This window comes from Zeus faber, assembly GCF_960531495.2.
Source record: "Zeus faber genome assembly, chromosome: 13".
NCBI classification, from domain to species: domain Eukaryota; kingdom Metazoa; phylum Chordata; class Actinopteri; order Zeiformes; family Zeidae; genus Zeus; species Zeus faber.
Window position 1 is genome coordinate 20127535 of NC_137198.1, and position 19678 is coordinate 20147212.

At 46.5% G+C, this 19678-nt stretch overlaps 2 protein-coding genes across 3 annotated transcripts in view; one reads left to right on the forward strand and one right to left on the reverse strand.

Annotated features, from left to right (window-relative positions):
• The window catches only part of pxdn (peroxidasin), a gene marked incomplete at its 5' end in the record, with an annotated part of 64838 nt that extends 60719 nt beyond the window's left edge, over positions 1 to 4119 (forward strand). Inside the window, 2 exons of one of the 2 annotated variants that reach the window (XR_013844451.1) lie at positions 957 to 1310; positions 1413 to 4119. Coding sequence is in view for 1 of the 2 variants with exons in the window: in XM_080012182.1 (XP_079868308.1) it covers positions 957 to 1103 (147 nt within the window). Of the gene's footprint in view, positions 1 to 956 lie in introns of both variants that reach the window. The other variant, XM_080012182.1, reaches the window with a different exon arrangement.
• Positions 4120 to 18380: 14261 nt separating this feature from the next.
• On the reverse strand, positions 18381 to 19678 carry ccr6b (chemokine (C-C motif) receptor 6b; the record flags this gene model as incomplete). The annotated part of the gene is made up of 2 exons (XM_080012054.1): positions 18381 to 19492; positions 19648 to 19678. The coding sequence occupies 2 exons, from the start codon at positions 19676 to 19678 to the stop codon at positions 18381 to 18383; spliced, it is 1143 nt and encodes a 380-aa protein (XP_079868180.1).

Below are 19678 nucleotides of genomic sequence, written 5' to 3' on the forward strand. Positions count from 1 at the left end.
AGTAGAGACAGTAGAGAAGTAGAGACAACTTACTAAAAAAACGACTCTACTACTTAAGTATCAAAAGTAAAAGTAAATGCTGTGGGGGAAAAAAACACTTTTTTTGGTCTGATTTTATTGTGGTTGTCAATATTTCTGTATTTTTCAGTAACCATAAGAGGTACTTCATTCGTGAAACGCATCAGATATGTAAGAAAACATTTGCTGTAAACATGGCCCTGGGTGTTGGGGCATCGCTGCTGGAATAGGCCATCGTTCTCCAACAGGCTGCTCTAGTTGTGGCTCTCTGGGACCTGCCCGGGCTTGTTCGGTATCAACGTCACAAAAACAAAACTCTACACTGGCAGGGCTGCGAGGTTTCCATGACATACCCAGCCATGCCCCAACTCATGGACAAAAAAAGTAACCGGCTTCACCACCAAAAAGTATCCCAATTCCACTGGAAAACTGCTGACCTGGCAACGCTGAACACACGCTCGAGAGTGTTTGTTTACACTTAGCTTGCTGCTGGATATGACGCTTGATTGGCTAACATCAACCTCATGATAACTAGCCTTCACTAACTACACTGCCTACAAGTTTACCTTCAATTTCATTTAGTAGCGAGTAACAAAGTTGTTCACGTGAAATGTATGGGAGTAAGAGTATACTTTTTTGGGGCTAAATGTAGCTAAATTAAAGTAAAACTCAACAGAAATATAATAACTTAAGTAAAGTACAGATACTCCCCAAAAATACTTAAGTACAGTAACAAAAATTTTTACTTTTACATTATCGCAAAATAACGCCCTTCGAAGTGATGTGGAGCACCCTGTCCGGGGTTATTTTTGCGATTGTGATCAGCTGGCTGTACATTATCCCTTACTTGTGACGGTTCTAACTTTCGGTAACATTGCAGGTTTTTTTTTTTTCCCCATAAAGACCATTTGTCCTGACCCCGCCTTCTCCTCCCGCAGGACGCCCAGGTGACATGCTTCGTGGAGTCGTGCCCGCCAGCCGAGTGCCAGCGGCCGGTCAAGCTAAAGGGCGCCTGCTGCCCGCTGTGCCTGGAGCACGAGGGCGCCGGGGGCAGCAAGCATGGAGCGGACAGCCGCCACACCTAGAAACCACCCCCACCACCCCGCCCTCCTCCTCAGGACCCAACCTCGACCGGCCGCCGCCGCCGTGTCCCAAACTCACACTATACCACACACACACACACACACACACACACACACACACTGACACACACACACAGGAAGATACAGAGAACGAGACTCTCAACAGTCAAAAGCGCCCGAAGCCGCAGCCACTGGGGGCCCCGTCGCCTGGTATCAGTGTTTCATCTTGTTTGTTGTCATTGTTTTTTTTATTCCTTTACGTGGCAAGGGCTTCGATTTTTTTTTTCTTTGTGTGTGTGTGTTGACCAGCAGCAGTCTGAAGGCCCTGCTCGGAAAAACCTCCTGGCGGCGAGCCCACTATGGCTCGGAAAATGGACTTTTTGAACTTTCTGAACGGACGGACGGACGGATGGAAAGAGAGGTGGACAGACTCCTTCCTCCCTTTGCTCCGACGAGGCTTCACCGAGTGTCGTGGGGACGTGGGCCGAGTCGCCGGAAAGGGAAGTAGATCGAAAAAAGGCGGCAGCCATTTTGTTGTCTCACAGATATTTTTTTCTCAGGTTAGAGATGCCGAAAAAAAATAAAAGAAAAAACTGGTGCTATGTTCCTCCCCCTGTAACTAATGGTCTAGTCCAAAAGTACAAAACCTTTAAAGTATTGTTTTTCTTTGTTTTGTTTGTTTAACAATATGCAAAGCAACCTATATACACTCATTATACGCCTCTTTATGGTAAAACACAATTGAGAGAATTTTTTTTTTCTTTTTTAACTCACGACAGAAGACATTTTATTACTTTGAGTTTTAACCTAAGGTGCTTTTTTCCATTTTTATCATTTTGTATTTTTCCTTCCACCTCCTCCTCCTCCTCCTTCTGTTTTACTTTCTTAACAAACACTTACTTACGTACAAAGATAATGTGAAAGCCCTGCGGGAAAACAAAAGAAAACCTTGGGAGCTGACGGAAAACGAAAGGAGAAAAAAAACAAACAAACAAAAAAAAAAAACGTCTACTGAATATTTTCGTAAGATTTGCAAAATATTATTTACATCTGGGACTTGAGTGTTTTTCACGCGTCTGTCCCTGAACCGCGGGACGCAGAACACAATACTCCCACCAGTCTCTACTCTCACTTCTCCAGAAAACCAAATGTGTCTTCCAGAGGTCTCATCACACGTGTTGTAGCAGAGGGTTAAATGTTGTGTAAATGTTCAGGATTTCGTTTTTTTTAACTCCACTCACCACTTTCCTCCTTCCTCGTGAAAATAGAAGAACCGCTCGATCCATCGACTCCCAGTTTCTCCTCCCATCCCACTCCGACTCACCCCTTCTCACATAAAATCCCTCTTGTTTTTTGCGCTCGCGTGTGCGTTTGAGTGATCTTTTTTTTAAGGGGGGGTTTTTTCCGGCCGTTGATTTTGGGGGAAGAGGTCCTCAGCCGGGCTGTTGTTTTCTATCGCCGCGTCGTCGCCGATGTCCCGGCCGGGCGGACCTCATCTGGGGGCCGGGCGCGCATGAGACGCAGGCCTCCTTTAGCCCCCTGACCCCCCTCCCCCAATTCCACAATAATGGAAGCCATATGAGGGAGGCCAAAGATGGCGGCGGGCGGGGTCTCTCTTTGGTGTTGGCCATCAATCATCGAGCGAAATGGCGGTAGTTGGCGGCTGCGACTGAGGGCTTTTTCCAGACAAACGCCGCTCACTGGACGCTACGCCGGTCCAGGTTTTTGTCCTTGTCCTGCTAATTGTGGTTGTCGCGTGGCGGCAGCGGCGGCGGCGGCGGCGGCGGCGGCGGCGCTCCCTCTCCGTTGTTTTCTTTGTGCGGTAACGTCCTGAGAAAGCAGGATCAGGACGCCCCCTGAGAACGTCAAGGACGGAGCTGCACGGCAGGCTGACATGCTGGCAAGGAGTTCAACCATACACCAGTTTATATACTGGTTTACACACCAGTTTATTTCCTGGTTTACACACCAGTTTATTTCCTGGTTTACACACCAGTTTATTTACTGGTTTACACACCAGTTTATATACTGGTTTACACACCAGTTTATTTCCTGGTTTACACACCAGTTTATATACTGGTTTACACACCAGTTTATTTACTGGTTTACACACCAGTTTATATACTGGTTTTTACACCAGTTTATAAACTGGTTTATACACCAGTTTATACAACAATTTATATGCTGGTTTATATACTAGTTTGTTTACTCGTTTCTACAACAGTTTATATACCGGTTTATACACGTGTTTATATACCGGTTTAAACACTAGTTTAGAAACTGGTTTATATACCAGTTTGGAAACTGGTTTATATACCAGTTTGGAAACTGGTACATACAGCAGTTTATAAACTGCTGTATGTACCAGTTCATTGTTTATACACCAACATGACTCTGCTCTAACATGCTTTCTGTTCACAGTCATTCTTGGCTCTCGTACTGGTTTTATTTGACTGCTCCTCCCTTGGCCTTGAAATGTGCAAGTCTTTTGTCTCTGAATGTGTGTGCAGATTTTGTCCTCACAATGTGTGTGTGTGTGTGTGTGTGTGTGTGTGTGTGTGTGTGTGTGTGTGTGTGTGTGTGTGTGTGTGTGTGTCTATATTTTTCTAATTGTGTGTGTGTGTGTATGTGTATGGATCTGACACCCACTTCCCAAAGGTTGCCAGGTTTGGTTGAACGTGACCTCTTTATCTCTGCGCTACCGCTCATCATGTTAATATTCAGTTGTCTTTTTTTTTTTTTTACCTACCCCATTCTACCCTGTTCATTTTTCCAATCCCACCCCGGAAACGAACGAAACAATGGAATGCACTGCTCTCCAAGACTGAACATGTTTTTTTTAGTTGTTTTTTTTCTTTTGTTTACCAGCGCTGTCCCCTAAGGCGCGGTCAATGTGGATCTAGTACCTATCTGACATTTGTATTGTATGTTTGCCAAAGAATTGTTTGCACTGTTATGTATGCCTCTCAACAATAATTATTATGATAATAATAAACGACAGAAAAAAGGCCACATTGGACATCACTGTGCCTGTTCACTCCTGTTGATTTGAGTCAAAATGTACAATGACAATGGTCAACATCAAAAAGTCTACCACAATCAGTCAATCACCATTGCACCAGTGTTCCAAAGGTTCTGATCTCCGCTGCAGTTTTATACATTTGGCTTTATTACAGTAAATGCCTTTACACGGCTTCATGTGCTTTTAGTCGCATTTAGAGCTTCACAGTGGTCATGGCTGTTGCTCCAGAATGTATGGGATGGTCGGAAAATGTCCGGTTGTCATTTCCCTAAAGAAGTATCTTCCTCATCCATGTTCATGTTTAATTCAACTCAACCTTCCTTAAATAAAATGAAAGGGACGCCATGGGTGGAATTTGAAAACCAGTCGCTTCTTGATGTGTTCCCAAAGGCTAAATTGGGCTCTTCACCTGAATCCGTCAGCTGTCCTCTCCCGGTTCTCCCGATGGCTCTCAGCTGTTATCAGGACCACGATGACGCAGATCGGAGATATAAATAAATATATAAGTAATGTTCTAAATGCAAACTAGACAAACAGGAAGCAGCTGTGTAGCGTTTGGCCGAGGTTGTTGATCAAAGGAATGTAACATTAGCTGGTAATGCTCGGCAAATGCCGCAGCCGACTGGGAAAGAAGAAAAAGGGTTTAGCGGAGGCAGAGAGAGAGAGAAGGATTCGCCGGCGATAGGCAGAGCCGCGAAGAGTCCTCATGTTGGCGACGGACGACTTTTGCATCGGAATTAATCGCATTCCAAAGACATGAGCAGGTGGAGAGCATTTATCGCCTCCTCCACCCCCATGGGTATTGATCAACCAGGCTAGTTTTGAGTTTGACGCTCCTGAGGCAAAGCAGTCCGTCTCTGGTGAGCGTTACTGTCCTCTCTCCTCGGAATGTTCAAACCAGCGCGTCTCCTCTCTGCCTGTTCTCTCCCCTCCGTCCTCTACTCTCTTCTGTTGCTCCCTCCCCCCTTGCCCTTTCCATTCTTTCTTCCCTCTCCCTTTTTCAAAAATCGGTGCCATGGTCCGCCGCTGCGTGTTTCTCCCAACAGAGTCGTCCCTGGCAGCCAAAGCGCCGAGCGGAGGGAGGGTCTGGATAGGAAAGTGGACCAGGAAATGAGGTTTCCAGTGGCTGCACAGATAAAAAAAAAGAAAAAAAAACAAAGTGGCCCAGGCCCCCCCCCCCCTCTCTCTCTATCTCAGCAGGAAAAGACATTATAAGGCTGACAACGAGGGACCTTACTGCAGGCACTTGGACGCCTATTACAGGGAGATCTCAAGACATCAGATAGGGTCGTTCCACAGTCATTCCGGTATCTCCCAGAGTCCTTGTTTGCCGTAACAACTTCCTTCCAGCGCCGCCCTCCCCCTGCAGCCCGACTTAGTGGCCTTTGTTCCCATCAAACCCCCACGGTTTCCGTTTGGGAAGAGCTGGACGACCCAGCTATGTAAGCGAGGAAGTGCTGTAGGTGTTTGATGGATGGAACGCCAGACGTCGTCCACAACACGAAACGTTGACTCACGGCGGCCAAGTCCCAAAAAACCACATATCCGACGGAGCGGTTGTGTATCGGATCTCAAATTGACGGTGGAAGGGGAAGTTTCAGCCGCCTCTGGTTATGGCATCCCTTCCACCCATCCAGCACGGTCCGGATTCCAAGATGTCTGGAGGGGCAGGGGCTCCGGACGGACAGCGCTTTAGGGTGTCTGGACAGGACGCGGGCCCCCGCAGCTGCCTGCGTCTGGCCGCCCAGCGGGCCTCTCGCTCCCTTTCTCATCACATTCTGGAATTTCATTTAGGCAATTGGCGCGTTGCACCTCTCCCCGGCCAAGGTGGGAGGATTCTTTCCCTCCGCTAACGGAATGTCACTCTTATTTCCAGAGAGAGGAGGATGAAAGGCGGCGAGGCGGCGACCCGCTGGGGGAAAATAGCTTGTGCGCCCTCGGACGCGGAGGGATCAGCCTGTCATCCCCGCTGCGTGAGAAATGCCATGAGATGGCTGCCCGCTGGCACCGCCGCCTCCCACACGCAGGCCCCGCTGAGATCACGGCGCAGGTGCTTGTCCAGGAACAAGCCATGCTTTCTTTACAAACAAGCTTTCACGTGCCTGCATTTCGCAACAGGTTTTATTTAGTGGAACGCTCTCTGAAAGAGTCATTTGAGAACATTAAGGGGTTTGTTTTTGTTTTGTTTTTCACTTTACCTCTGGTAGGTTTGGGTTGGGGTTAGGGTCCCGCAAATGGTCGAGGGTCACGTAAAGTATGTGTGCTGACTTGTAAACGGGGTAAAACTCCGATGAGGTCCTTCCTCCAGGCTTGATTGAAAGCCTCGACGGGCATCACCGGCGTCTCCACGTGCTGTGTCCATGTTTCCTTCGCTGGAAACGTTGTAAGCGTCGGCGCGTCAGGAAACGGACGCGTGGTTTGCTCGTTTAACAGCCTCGGCGAGCGAAGGCGCGCAGGGCAGATCCCTTCGGCGTGACGTCCGCTCCCTCGGGAAACCGGCGCCGCCCGTTCACACGTTCAAACCGCCGCGTTCCCTCTCTCCCCCCTCGCTCCCGTGATTCCAGAACCAGCTTTCCTTGATTATTTTTATATTTATTTATTTATTTATTTTTGTCACCCCCCCGATTGTTTGAGTTACGCTGATGAGATTTAAGGCTGAAATTCAACGCCAAATTGAGCGCTGCATTTGACCCCGATCTCTCCCCGGGGGGCGCACATGAAAATACCAACTTTCTTTCCTGGGGCTATTAATTGTAATTACTTAAACAGATGACATCCTGTCACTGGAATAGAGGCGGTGGGGAACATGTCAGGGACAAGTGGCGGGGGAGTGTTCCACCAAAACGGTTTGACATAAATACAGTGTGTGTGTGTGTGTGTGTGCGTGCGTGCGTGCGTGCGTGCGTGCGTGCGTGTGTGTGTGTGTGTGAGACAGCATGTGCTGAGTCTGAGGGAGTAGTTAGAGCATGCCCGGAGGAGACGAGGAGACAACTGGAAGGAGCTGTCTTTTCCCTTTTTCAAAGCTAATCTCATTTGAGCGATGGCCGACAGACCGGCCGGGTGATGGCCGACTGTCTGGTCCGCTGATTGCCAGATGACTGACTAGCAGACAAGGCCCTCACTGCATGGCTGGCCGTCAGATGACTGACCGACTGACCGGCCGATTTGCCGGCTGGCAGACTGACCCAGCGACTGGGCCGGCCCACATTCTTCAGTGGAGTCCAGCAGGGAACCATTCTGACCCGGTGATAATCCCCCCGCCGCATGGACCCCTAATCAGCTCTGCCTTGGCCCGGAATTGGCCTGGCTAATAGGGGTGGGGTGGGGTGGGGTGGGGGGGGGGGGGAGATTAGGGGCTGGGGGCAGGGCGGGGGGTGGGGGGGCAGGGGTTGGTTAGGGGCTAGGGGCCTTGAAATCCTGGAATCAGTCTCGCTGTCTTATCTGGATCTCAAACGTAAACATTTCAATGACTATTAAATGTATTACATGTGCAGGCGCTCTTTCCACATGGCAGGTACATGCCTGGAGCCTCGCACACTAGAGGGCCTCGTGAATTTGTGTGGATTTTTTATTTTTTATTTATTTGTTATTATTATTATTATTTTTTTTTTTTTCTTAAAAACTCAATCACTCACATCGCATTCCAAGATTTTATATTTTATTTCATGCCGAACACAACAGAAATGTTAACAGAGTTAGACGTGTCTGAATCGGTTACATAGCTTAAAGCCAGCAGGCGAATACGCAGAAGTAACAATACACTTGTGACCCGGCACTACAGGGGTTATATCAGAGTGTGAAGGCGACCTGGTGGCAAGACGGTTCCGTCGCTGCCGTCACAGGTACAAGTCCTGGTTTTTCCACGTGCTTAATAATGTCCATAACTGGGAGAGACGACCAAGCGTCACGAGACTCAGTGGCTCAAAGAGGTAAGTTGTTGGACAGCAACTTCAGAGATGCGGGTCTGAGGGTGAGTCTTTCCAAGCTGGTCCATCTCCTCCAACCGTTTGATTAAAGGAACAGGACTTGGACTTGTGAAAGGGCAGCGTCTGAACCACCACCTCACCGGGGCCCCCTCCACATTCGGCCCCGATCTCCGTGGAACACACCCTTGGGGAGCGGCCTTTCAACAGCTCACCCGCGATTGGAACCCTCATGTCCACCCACAGCGGCACACCGTGTCTCTTTGAGCCCTGGAGTGATGAGTCTCAGGAGCGGTGTCGTCTCCTCCCAAGTCATCGGATTTACGCAACGACAGCGGAGGCTTGGGTGGCCAAAACCCTGACGCGGAGCCGTGACTGCAGCGCCGGCAGAATCTGCGCGAGCGAGGCGGCATCTGAACCCATCACACCACAGAGTTCTGCTTGGGTTCAGGCTGCTCTGACATGATGAATTTTTCGCCACTGCCCCTAAAATGATATATGCTTTGTAATCTGATTTCACGGTATTGGGACTTCGCACGCCACTGACAGACAGACACATTTTTATTTTGTGAATGAGAATTAGATCATTACCTGTCCATATCATTATGGTATATACTGTATAACAAATCAGGTGTAAATCAATAACATTAACAAAAATAAAGAACAAACGAGAAGGAAAAAAACAGACATAATTAAACCTCAGAGTTTGCTAACTACTCATCTACATGTGATGGAGTCGTCTGGAAATTTGAACAGGTCTTTTTACCCGTCCCTTGTAACGAGCCAAATCTCGAAAAAGTGAACCTTTCATCACCGGAAGGGATCCGGCCATTTGTAGCATCCCCGCTCATCCATCACCTCTCAAGTCATGGCATAACCCCCTTCACCTGTGATATAGGGCTCGTTTGAGGTGCGGGGAAAACACCTTGAAAGGACGGTAAGCGCCAAGAGACACACGGCTGAGAGCTGAAGGTTTTACGAGGGGAGTGCACCTCAACGTAAACACACATATTTCCTCCCGAGCCTCGGCTAAGTCTCCAGCTGTGCGCCAAATGTTGTCAGAGAGCAAGATTCACATCACAGACAGTACCGAGTGGGATTGCTAGCTGATGGTTAAGGCTGCGGAGGCGGACCCCGCCACCAACAATAATGCTTTTGTTGTTTTTGTTGTTTTTGTTGTTGCTGCCGCTTTTAGTGTTGCCGTTGTTTCAGGGGCATTCTTTTGAAATGACCAGCTGACAACTATGTTCTTTTTTTTTTTGTTTGTTTTTATGTATTTCTTTGTGAAGCGCATTGTGTTGCCCTGCTATGAAATGCGCTTCATAAATAAAGTGTGACTTGACTTGACTTAAACAAAGTTAAGGATTACCACTTTAACCTGCACCTATAATAATCAGTTTTCTTGTGCCAATCCTGAGCACATCTGTGCTTACGTGTGCGCGCGTGCATATGTGTGTTTACATACTACTGACCTAATCTAACCTAAGCTTTGGATGTAATACATGAGAAGGCTGAAAGTAGGGGTATAAAACTGTCCCATCTCAATGCTTGTAATCACCCCAGCCCTCCTCATCACAGTCGGCCGTTAAACCGAGGCGTGCGCGACACCGTTCCACATGTGTTTCCATACCCGCGTTGTAATAAAGCTGGACCGCGCACCATATGTTCCCCGGTACGATCCGTGGGAAGAGACGGAGAAAAACATTTCAGCGAGCGTTTTCCCCCCTGGCCAAGGCCGCTCTGCAGAGCACGAATCTGAACCGACCTTTCGCAAGAAGGTTCAAAACGTCGCCTGGCCGAAGCTCAGTGGGGCGGGAGATGGGTGTCTAAACCCCTCGTGAGCGCAGCGATTGTGATTACACGACTGAGTTATGTGACATATGACGTCTTATGGATGTTGGCTGTCTACAGTGAGCACGCATTCTGTTTCTGGCTGAAGAGCTGAGGGAGAGAGTGGGGGGCATTTAAAAGTAACGGCACTCAGTGGACGTCAATATAACACGCTTAAGGTATCGATATGATTTCCAAAGACTGGAGTATTAATGTTAAGTCATCAACTTTTATTCACGTTTCGTCTTGTTTTGTGTTAGTGTTGCTTAATATCTCTTACAAATGGGCATTGTCATTAGCCTGACCTAGATTTTTAAGCCAATACGCCAGAATCTGGAAACAATTCTCGACTAAAGGAGGATGACTTCAGAGCCCAAAAGGCTTTTTTTACGCTGTTTTGCCGCTGCAAAATACTCACTCCATGCCATAAAACATCAATGGATTCTATATTATCCTTATGTACTTCATCGTTTTGTGCTGGTTAAGTACTTCTTTGATGGTTCCCTCACCCTCCGAGTTTGACGTTCTTCTATTCCTGTATCCAGATTTTCGGAAAAGCTGGGTTTGAATGGAACTAAGGGAAGAGTGCGTAAGCACAAGATTGGTTGGCGTCAGCTCGCGGTGGGGGGGGGGGGGGGGGGGGGCGGTTTGGCCCTCTTCAGCCTCACCTTCGACTCCTGCGCTCAGATCCGACCTTCATTTATTATCGCCGCCTCTATCAGAGAGCCGAGGAATATAATGAACACGCACGTTGTCATTTGTGTAAAATAAACGAGGACGATTTGCTCTGTTTTACTTGGTCTGATAAAGCCAGTGAAATATGTCCTTGATGCACGGTGTATGTCGTCACTGTCTTTAAGATAACTCCTCCAAAGGGCGTACATGACGTTGGGGATTCTGAAACGACAATAAATATGAACAAATCTGGTTCCTCTGGTGGCCCCCAGTTCAGAAAGTCACGGAGCCAGAGACTAAATGAATCTTTTTAATGGTAATGGTCTGGTATGGGAGCGGAAATGTATTGTCTATATTTTTGGGTTAATCTGTAGTATTTGTTTAGTTATTAAGAAAACTTAAAAAATAGTGGTCAAAACTTAAATCAACATTTTAGATTTCTAATTGGTGAGAAAAATTGACCGGTGGAACCACTTTATTTGGTCGAACCCTGCAATAGTTTAAAGGGGCAGCGCCACACCAAACGATCAGCACCATCTTGGAAATAAGAGAAGAAAGAAGCATCTTCGCTGAAGAGCTAAATTGAAATCGTCACAAGGATCTACCTGGAGTAGACCGCTCCACCGTTCGTACCCGGCGGCGATCTGAATGCATAGTGAAAGCGAGGCTTACAGGGAACCAATATGAACGGCGAGGGTGTCATAATTCTATAGACATTTCATGACGCAATTAACATTAACTTCATAATGATAAGTAACACCAAAAAAGTTGGCTATTGCCCGTTTAATGCCAATCCAACCACCCAAATAGACCTGCTTCACGTTCTCTATCCTCTGTAAGTAAGTAAGTAAGTAAGCAAAAATGTATTTATACAGCACCTTTCCGACAATAAATGCAACTCAAAGTGCTGTACAACACCGCATTAGAAAGTAAAAGATTTGAACATTAATCAGAGAGTAAAAGATTAAAATCAAGCCATTAATCATAAGAATTAGAAGATTCAAAATCAAATACATTAATCATAAGAATTATTAAAAACAAGCCAAAGCACAGTTTCCGCAGTCGATGTCTACTAATTTAGACACCTAAAGATTTGTGGCCTATACATATATTTTAAAGCGACAAACTGTCCCTCAGTCTGTGTCTCGTCTCCTTCATTGGAACGTCAGTAGATGTCTGTACATTTCTAGAACTCTATCCTCAGGTTTTTTTACGTTTTAATTATAGAAGGACTTTAACCAGGTTTTTACGTTTATAATTATAGAAGGACTTTAACCAGGTTTTGAGGACTTCAACCTCTAGAGGACCTTAACCTCAGCAGATAATCCAAAAGTTCTCTATTTTGTAAACAGACACAACTTCAGAATTTTGTTCAAAATCACAATCGATCCGCGAGTCTCTCAACATTGTTTATGGACATTCAATCTGACTAAATCCTTCGTTGGCACATTCTTTTTCTTTCTTAAACCTCTTTTCTTCCTCCGCAATCCTTTCACCCACTGTCCTAAACTGAGTCATACTCAAGCTTCCCATCGCGGGAAACCCCCTGTGTTCGACCCAGTCTTCCATACATGACATACATTTGTCCCCATGTTTACTTCTCATTTAGGTAGGCCTACTAGGTACAGTAGGTGCAGCAATAAAACGTAGGTACAGCCGATAGGAAATAGCAGTGCAGTGGAAATAGCAGTGCAGGAGAGCTCTAGTTGTAGGCTGGAGTGAATGTACTACGGTATATTCGGCTTTTTCAGGCTTGTCACTCCAGACAGTCACATTATAGTGACAGTCATTATAACAGATTGAAGGTAAGTAAGGCAGATAAGTTGGAAAGGGTGGGTTTTTCAGCGGTGGTAGTTTGGGCGGAGGCTTTCTGAGGTTCTGAACATCTCCCATCTCCTTCCTACTGCTACACGACGACACATTGACACGTTTCATTAAACTAACGTAGCCGTTTTGGCCTCTTCCAGCCCAAGGAACCGGCTTGTGTCCAATTTCATGCGCAGATACATCAAGGCGTGTTGGACATCGCTCTCTGTACTCTGGGACATTCTTGTCTCAGTGGAGGCGTGGGAGCTGCTCTGAGACACCCACATATGGTTCACACATACATTGAGAACACTGCTGAACCACCCCCATCTCATGCTTTTTCGTGCTCATAGTCACAACAATTAATCTATTGTATCATGTCCTGGAGTGCAATTGTCCGGACTTTGTCCGGCGTGTATTTATTAAAATTTCAAATGTTAAAATTTGGTTCTAACTATCACAAAGTAATAGCAGGATACTGGTTTCACTTTTTCTCTGAATGGTCCATTAAATTCAATGTTGGGCGAGAATGAGAATATAGGGTCATACCCTCAGTATGAGTTTCACTCATAAAAACAATTGAACTGTATATAATACCAGCGTATTGTATAACTGTAATGCGCCCGTGTACCCATAAGCCAGTGTGGTAAATATTTCCATGGTAACAGTGAGGAATAAAACATGTTTTTCTTGAAACAAGGTTTATATCATATGGACTTGTGGCTTCTACAGGAGCAAAATCAAATTATTATTATATACATTACATTTAGCAGACGCTTTTATCCAAAGCGACTTACAAGGGAAAATAACAATTAGGGGGTTAAGTGTCTTGCTAGGACACATCAGCATGCTACCAGGAGGAGCCTGGGATCGAACCAGCAACCTTCTAATTACAGACGGCCTGCTCTACCCCCTGAGCTCGCAAAATTGTAAAAATCTAAAAAGGAAATACGGTATGAGTGAAAAACTTCATGTATGTGTTACTAGGGGTCAATTATATGGGGAATATACCTGCGTTGTTAAAATTTACATATGTAATTTGTAAAGCCCTGTTTTATATGTTAGGCCATTTTTATGGTGCATCCTAACCCTGTGCGACTACCAACCCTGTAAAAGAACATGTCCAGAGCTGCCCAAAACAGTTAATCTTATTTCGATAGCTCTTTTAATGACTGAGATACAGGGCTTCAAAGGTGACCTCTGGTCAGGGTTCAAAGGTCAATATCTCAGTATCTCAAATGTCCCAAACTTATAAATGTAGAACCTCCATGGCCGAAGACCTACAGAGGTGAATCTTTGGAGAAATCTGGTTGGACGTCCCGGGAATCATCTCAGAATTCAATCCCAGATATTTGACCGAATAAAACCAGCACCCCTAGAGGGTGCCGGTTTGATCCCCCCCACCCCACCCCATCCCCTGTATTCTTGGACGCCATGGCGGCGCCAAAGGTGACGCTACCGTGTTTTAGCACGTCCGTAACGTGAGGCCGAGAGAGGGGCTACGGAGGAATGAGCCCGGGGCTTCCAAGGTCCTCGTAAATCACCGGCGTAAAATGGTCTTTTACAAGGTGTCATTTCACCAAAGACTAATGGACGCTCTCATCTTACCTGATGTTGCTGTATATGAACTGAGGCTACCACGTTCAAATCACATATTTACTGGTGGGTGGGTGTGTGTGTGTGTGTGTGTGTGTGTGCGTGTGTGTGTGCGTGTGTGTGTGTGTGTGTGTGTGTGTGTGTGTGTGTGTGTGTGTGTGTGCATCTTTGCTCAAATCACATCTACAAGGCCTCATTTAAAACGGGACGCACCCAGATGCGGCACGCGGGGATTTTTTGGTTGATGTCTTCTTCTTCCGGCTGCTCCCGTTAGGGGTCTCCACAGCAGATCATCTGCCTCCAATACCTTCTGTTCTGCGCCTCTTCCTCCCTTACACCAACCGCCTGCATGTCCTCCCTCACCACATCCATCAACCTTCTCTTTGGCCTTCCTCTTTTCCTCTTGCCTGGCAGCTCCATCCTCAGCATCCTTCTCCCAATGTAACTCTCATCTCTCCTACACACGTGTCCAAACCATCTCAATCTGGCCTCTCTCACTTTTCCACCAAACTGTCCAACCTGAGCTGTCCCTCTAACGTACTCATTCGTAATCCTGTCCATCCTTGTCACTCCCAATGAAAATCTCAACATCCTCAACGCTGCCACCTCCAGTTCAGCCACCTGCCTTTTTGTCGGTGCCACAGCCCCTAAACTGTACAACATAGCTGGTCTCACTACCGTCTTGTAGACCTTCCCCTTCACTCTTGCTGGAACCTTTCTGTCACAGATCACTCCGGACACTCTTCTCCACCCACTCCACCCTGCCTGTACTCTCTTCTTCACCTCTCTCCCGCACTCTCCGCTGCTTTGGAGGGTCGACCCCAAGTACCTGAACTCATCCGCCTTCTCCACCTCCACTCCTTGCATTCTCAGCTTTTCGCCGCCCTCCCTCCCATTCAGGCACATGTATTCTGCATGCCTCCACTTCTCCAGGCTCTCCTCAACCTGCTCCCTACTCTCGCGACAGATCACAATGTCATCCGCGAACATCAAAGTCCACGGAGACTCCTGCCTGATTTCATCTGTTAACCTGTCCATCACCATTGCAAACAAGCAAGGGCTAGGAGCGGATCCTTGATGCAATCCCACCTCCACTTTGATTGCCTTCGTCACACCTACTGCACACCTTACTACTGGCTGACTGCCCTCATACATATTCTGTACCGCTCTTATGTAGTTCTCTGCCACCCCCGACTTCCTCATGCAATACCACACTACCTCACCCGATCATATGCTTTCTCTAAATCCACAAAGACGCAGTGCAACTCCCTCTGGCCTTCCCTGTACTTTTCCATCAGCATTCTTAAAGCAAACATTGCATCTGTAGTACTCTTTCCGGGCATGAAACCATACTGCTGCTTGCTGATCCCCACCTCTCCTCTTAACCTAGCCTCCACTTCCCTTTCCCACAGCTTCATGCTGTGGCTGATCAACTTTATTCCACTGTAGTTACTACAGCTCTGTACATCTCCCTTATTCTTGAAGATGGGTACCAGTACACTTCTTCTCCACTCCTCCTGCATCCTCTCCCTTTCCAGGATGGTGTTAAACAGTCTCGTTTGGAACACCACTGCCACCTCACCTAAACATTTCCATGCTTCCCCAGGTGTGTCATCTGGGCCAACTGCCTTTCCACTCTTCATCTTCTTTAATGCTGTTCTCACCTCATCCTTGCTAATTTGCTGCACTTCTTGATCCACTATCCCCACATCATCCACTCTTCTCTCCCTCTCATTTTCTTCATTCATCAACTCCTCAATGTACTCCTTCCATCGTCTCAACTCACTCTCCTCACTAGTCAACACATTCCCATCATAATCCTTCATCACCCTAACCTGCTGTACATCCTTCCCAGCTTGGTTCCTTTGTCTTGCCAATGGGTACAAGTCCATTTCTCCTTCCTTACTGTCCAACCTCTCATACAACTCGTTGTATGCCTTTTCCTTTGCCTTTTCCTTTTCCTTTTCCTTTGCCACTTCTCTATTCGCCTTGCGCCGCATCAGCTTGTACTCCTGTCTACTTTCTTCATCTCTCTAACTATCCCATTTCTTCTTCGCCAACCTCTTCTGCTCTATGCTCTCCTGCACTTCCTCATTCCACCACCAAGAGTCCTTCCTTCCTCTTCCCGCCTGATATACGAGTACCTTCTTGGCCGTCTCCCTCACCACTTCTGCAGTTGTTTCCCAGTCATCTGGTCACCGTTCATTCCCACCTATTGCCTGCCTTACCTCTTCCCTAAAGTGCATGCAACATTCCTCCTTTTTCAACTTCCACCATCTAATCTTTGGCTCTTCTTTCACTCTCTTCCTCTTCTTGGCCTCCAGAGTCACCCTACAGACCACCATCCGATGCTGCCTAGCAACACATCCCCCTACCACCACTTTGCAGTCACTAATCTCTTTCAGATTGCACCTCCTGCATAAAATGTAGTCCACCTGTGTGCACCTTCCTCCACTCTTGTAGGTCACCCTGTGATACTCCCTCTTCTTGATTTTTTGGTCGAGGTAAACATTGGAATACAGAATTAACATCTACATTAAAAACACACAATTTTTGTTTTGTTTGGAGAAATGCACAGTGGATAGAATAGAAAGAAGAAAGATAGAACGAAGGAGACAAAGAAGAATTATTTTTTAAATATTTACATTTCCATTGTCTGCAGTTTCTTCAGGGACAGTTGGTATACGTTTATCCCATTTCATTGATTCATCTATTACCCTCCGGTTTTCCTGCGGTTTCAAAGCCACATAACAAATATGACAAGCCTTAGAACAAATGAAGAAATACCCATTGTGCTACTCAGGGTGGTACAATGAGGGTTATTGAGCTTCTTATAAATAGTTAGATTTTATTGAATTGCAAAAGAAGGGGTGAGGCGTGACCTGTCATTGTCCTCTAAAGTCATGTTCTCATAGTTGTTTTTTCTTCATATTGGTTAATTGGGGGCATGTGTAACATCAGGTAAATGGTGGGAAGCTGTGTGTTTCTCTCAGAGCATAATGTGAACAAAGCTTACTGAGGACATCCAGTGGCTGACAAGGTGATGTTAGGCAGGCTGCGTTCACTCTTTTACACACTTGCACACTCTCTTGAAAAAAAATCTATGTATCAATCAATCAATCAATCAATCAATCAATCATCAATCAATCTATCTATCTATCTACCTATCATTCTATCTATCTATCTATCTATCTATCTATCTATCTATCTATCTATCTATCTGTCTATCTATCTATCTATCTATCTATCTATCTATCTGTCTATCTGTCTATCTATCTATCTATCTATCTATCTATCTATCTATCTATCTGTCTATCTATCTATCTATCTATCTATCTATCTATCTATCTATATATCTATCTATCTATCTATCTATCTATCTATCTATCTATCATCATCAATGTGTCATCATTTGACACAGTTCACCCGGTGGGGCCAGAAACCTAAGATAAAAACACTATTTCCACATCCCAGTTCCTTATTTTCTGATTACTAGTGGCCCGTGTTTCTTGTTTTTTTTCTTTGTAAAATGCAAAGAATGGGACTCTGCATGTTTTACTGTACCATAGAGAGCTGGCAAGAGCTGTGGAGCTGACAATACAGCTGAACGTTAACTATACAAAATGGGGCATGAAAATAAAAAAATATGCACAAAGTTCATGTTATCTATGTGTTATGGTGTCAGGTTTCAGGAAGTGGTTTGCTCAGAACCTTTCACTGTGAATACTCTCATCAGTTAACATTTGCATAGAAATGTTGATCATTATCTGTAGAAATCAAAATAGATCTAGATCATATCAGAAAATGCACAATTGGCGGTGATACGTGTTTACTCTTATTTTTGGGAAGTCTTGGGGAGTCAACATTGATTCTCCAAATAAATGTGCCTATATGGAGGGACAGAAAGTGTGTTGTAATGAGAATGCAGAACCTAGGAAGTGGAGGACAGACTTCTACTCCCATGAGCATGAAGTTGTGGATTTAGAAATTCCCAGTAGAGTCAAAGACAAAGACAAGATGAAACAAGTTGACGAGAACATTTTCCACGCAGACGTGGAACAGTCCATACAGGTGCTTAAAACTGCAGAGACTTTATGTACGGAGGAACAGTCTTTAATGTAACACGGCCTGACGCATCCAGGCAGAAAACATTCATACTGAAGTAACAGCAACAGATGCTACATAAGAGTCCAGGCCTCTGATGGCGGACAAAAAATACCAAGTTATTTATCAAAACAGAAATGAGTGATATAAAACAGATAATGCTTATTCTTGCATTTTTTACAACCGCTCTAATTGAAGATGGAGCGCAACAGTCATGAAAAAGGCAAGACTTCATACAAATGCATTAATAACTACTTAAAGCAAAAGTTACGAAAAACCTTAAAAAAATCAACTTTGTGGTAGTTGCTCCGTTGTGTTGTGTCTTCAGGCAGTAAACGAAGAATCATTCTCGTTGTTTGAGCCGGTTGTGGGCCTCCGGCCCGAGATGTAAAGATCAGATGTGGCGTTAGAGGAACGGCCGGAGTAGATGTACCTCTTGCTGAGGCACCAAATATCCTGAAGTATCTTCTGAAAGTGGCCCCGGAACTTGACGCCAACGAAGGCGTAGATGACGGGGTTGAGGCAGCAGTGCAGGTAGGCCACGCTCTTGGTGACCGCCAAAACTTTCAGCTTCGCCCGCTCCGCCGTGCAACCCCTCTCCTTAAATAACGAGAGGGTGTGCGTCATCAGGGCGGCGTTGTAGGGTAGTTGGCACACCACGAAGACCGCCACCACTGCCAGGACCACGCGGACCGCCTTGTGCCTATGGCTGCTCCGCGCGCTCAGCAGGGTGCAGATGATGCTGGAGTAGCAGAACACCATGACCAGCAGAGGCAGGAGGAACCCGATGGAGACCTGAAGGCTGGGCACCAGGACTTTCATGAGCTTCGCCGTTTCGTGGTGACTGAAAGACAGCTGGCAGCTCACCGACACAGTTTGGGAGAGCGGGTTGATTTCCTCCATACGCTTCGTGTAAATGATGGTGGGGATGGACAGAGCAACGGCCCCCACCCAGACCGTGGCACAGATGAGGCGGCTGTAGACCAGGATTTTGGAGTGGGCGCCGTAGGAATGTCGGGCCTGGACTATAGCCACATAGCGGTCGCCGCTGACGCACGCCAGAAGGAGCATGCCGGCGTACAGGTTGATGCTGTAGGCGCCCTGCAGCGCCATGCAAACCCCGGAACCCATCGACCAATCGTGCCGCTCGTTGTAAACGATGAAGGGAAGGGCCGCCGCAAAGAGCAGGTCTGATACAGCCACGTTTACCAGAAAGACGTCCGTCATGGACTTACTTCTCTTGTAGCCGGTGTAGGTGACAAGCACCAGCATGTTGCCGATCAGACCAAAAGCACAGATGGCGGAATGGACGTAAGTCTGAACGACGGTTTCCGCGGGGTCAGGGTCGAGCTTGCAAATCCCCGGGTCGTCAGTCACCATCGCTGAGGTGCTGTCGTCGAAGTTGTCATAAAAGTCTGTCGTCATTTCGGAGAAATCTGGAAAAGAGAAAGTGCAACTCTTAGGACAATTGAAGTCAGACCGTTGACATAATAAAGGACCGTGTCAAATGGTGATATAAGACAAACAACCTGGCCTGGGATGCGATGGTGCCGGGACCTAACTGAAACCAAATCATGTCAGAAACCTGTACCTTCCTCTCGGTGGCGGGTGGGCTGACCCAT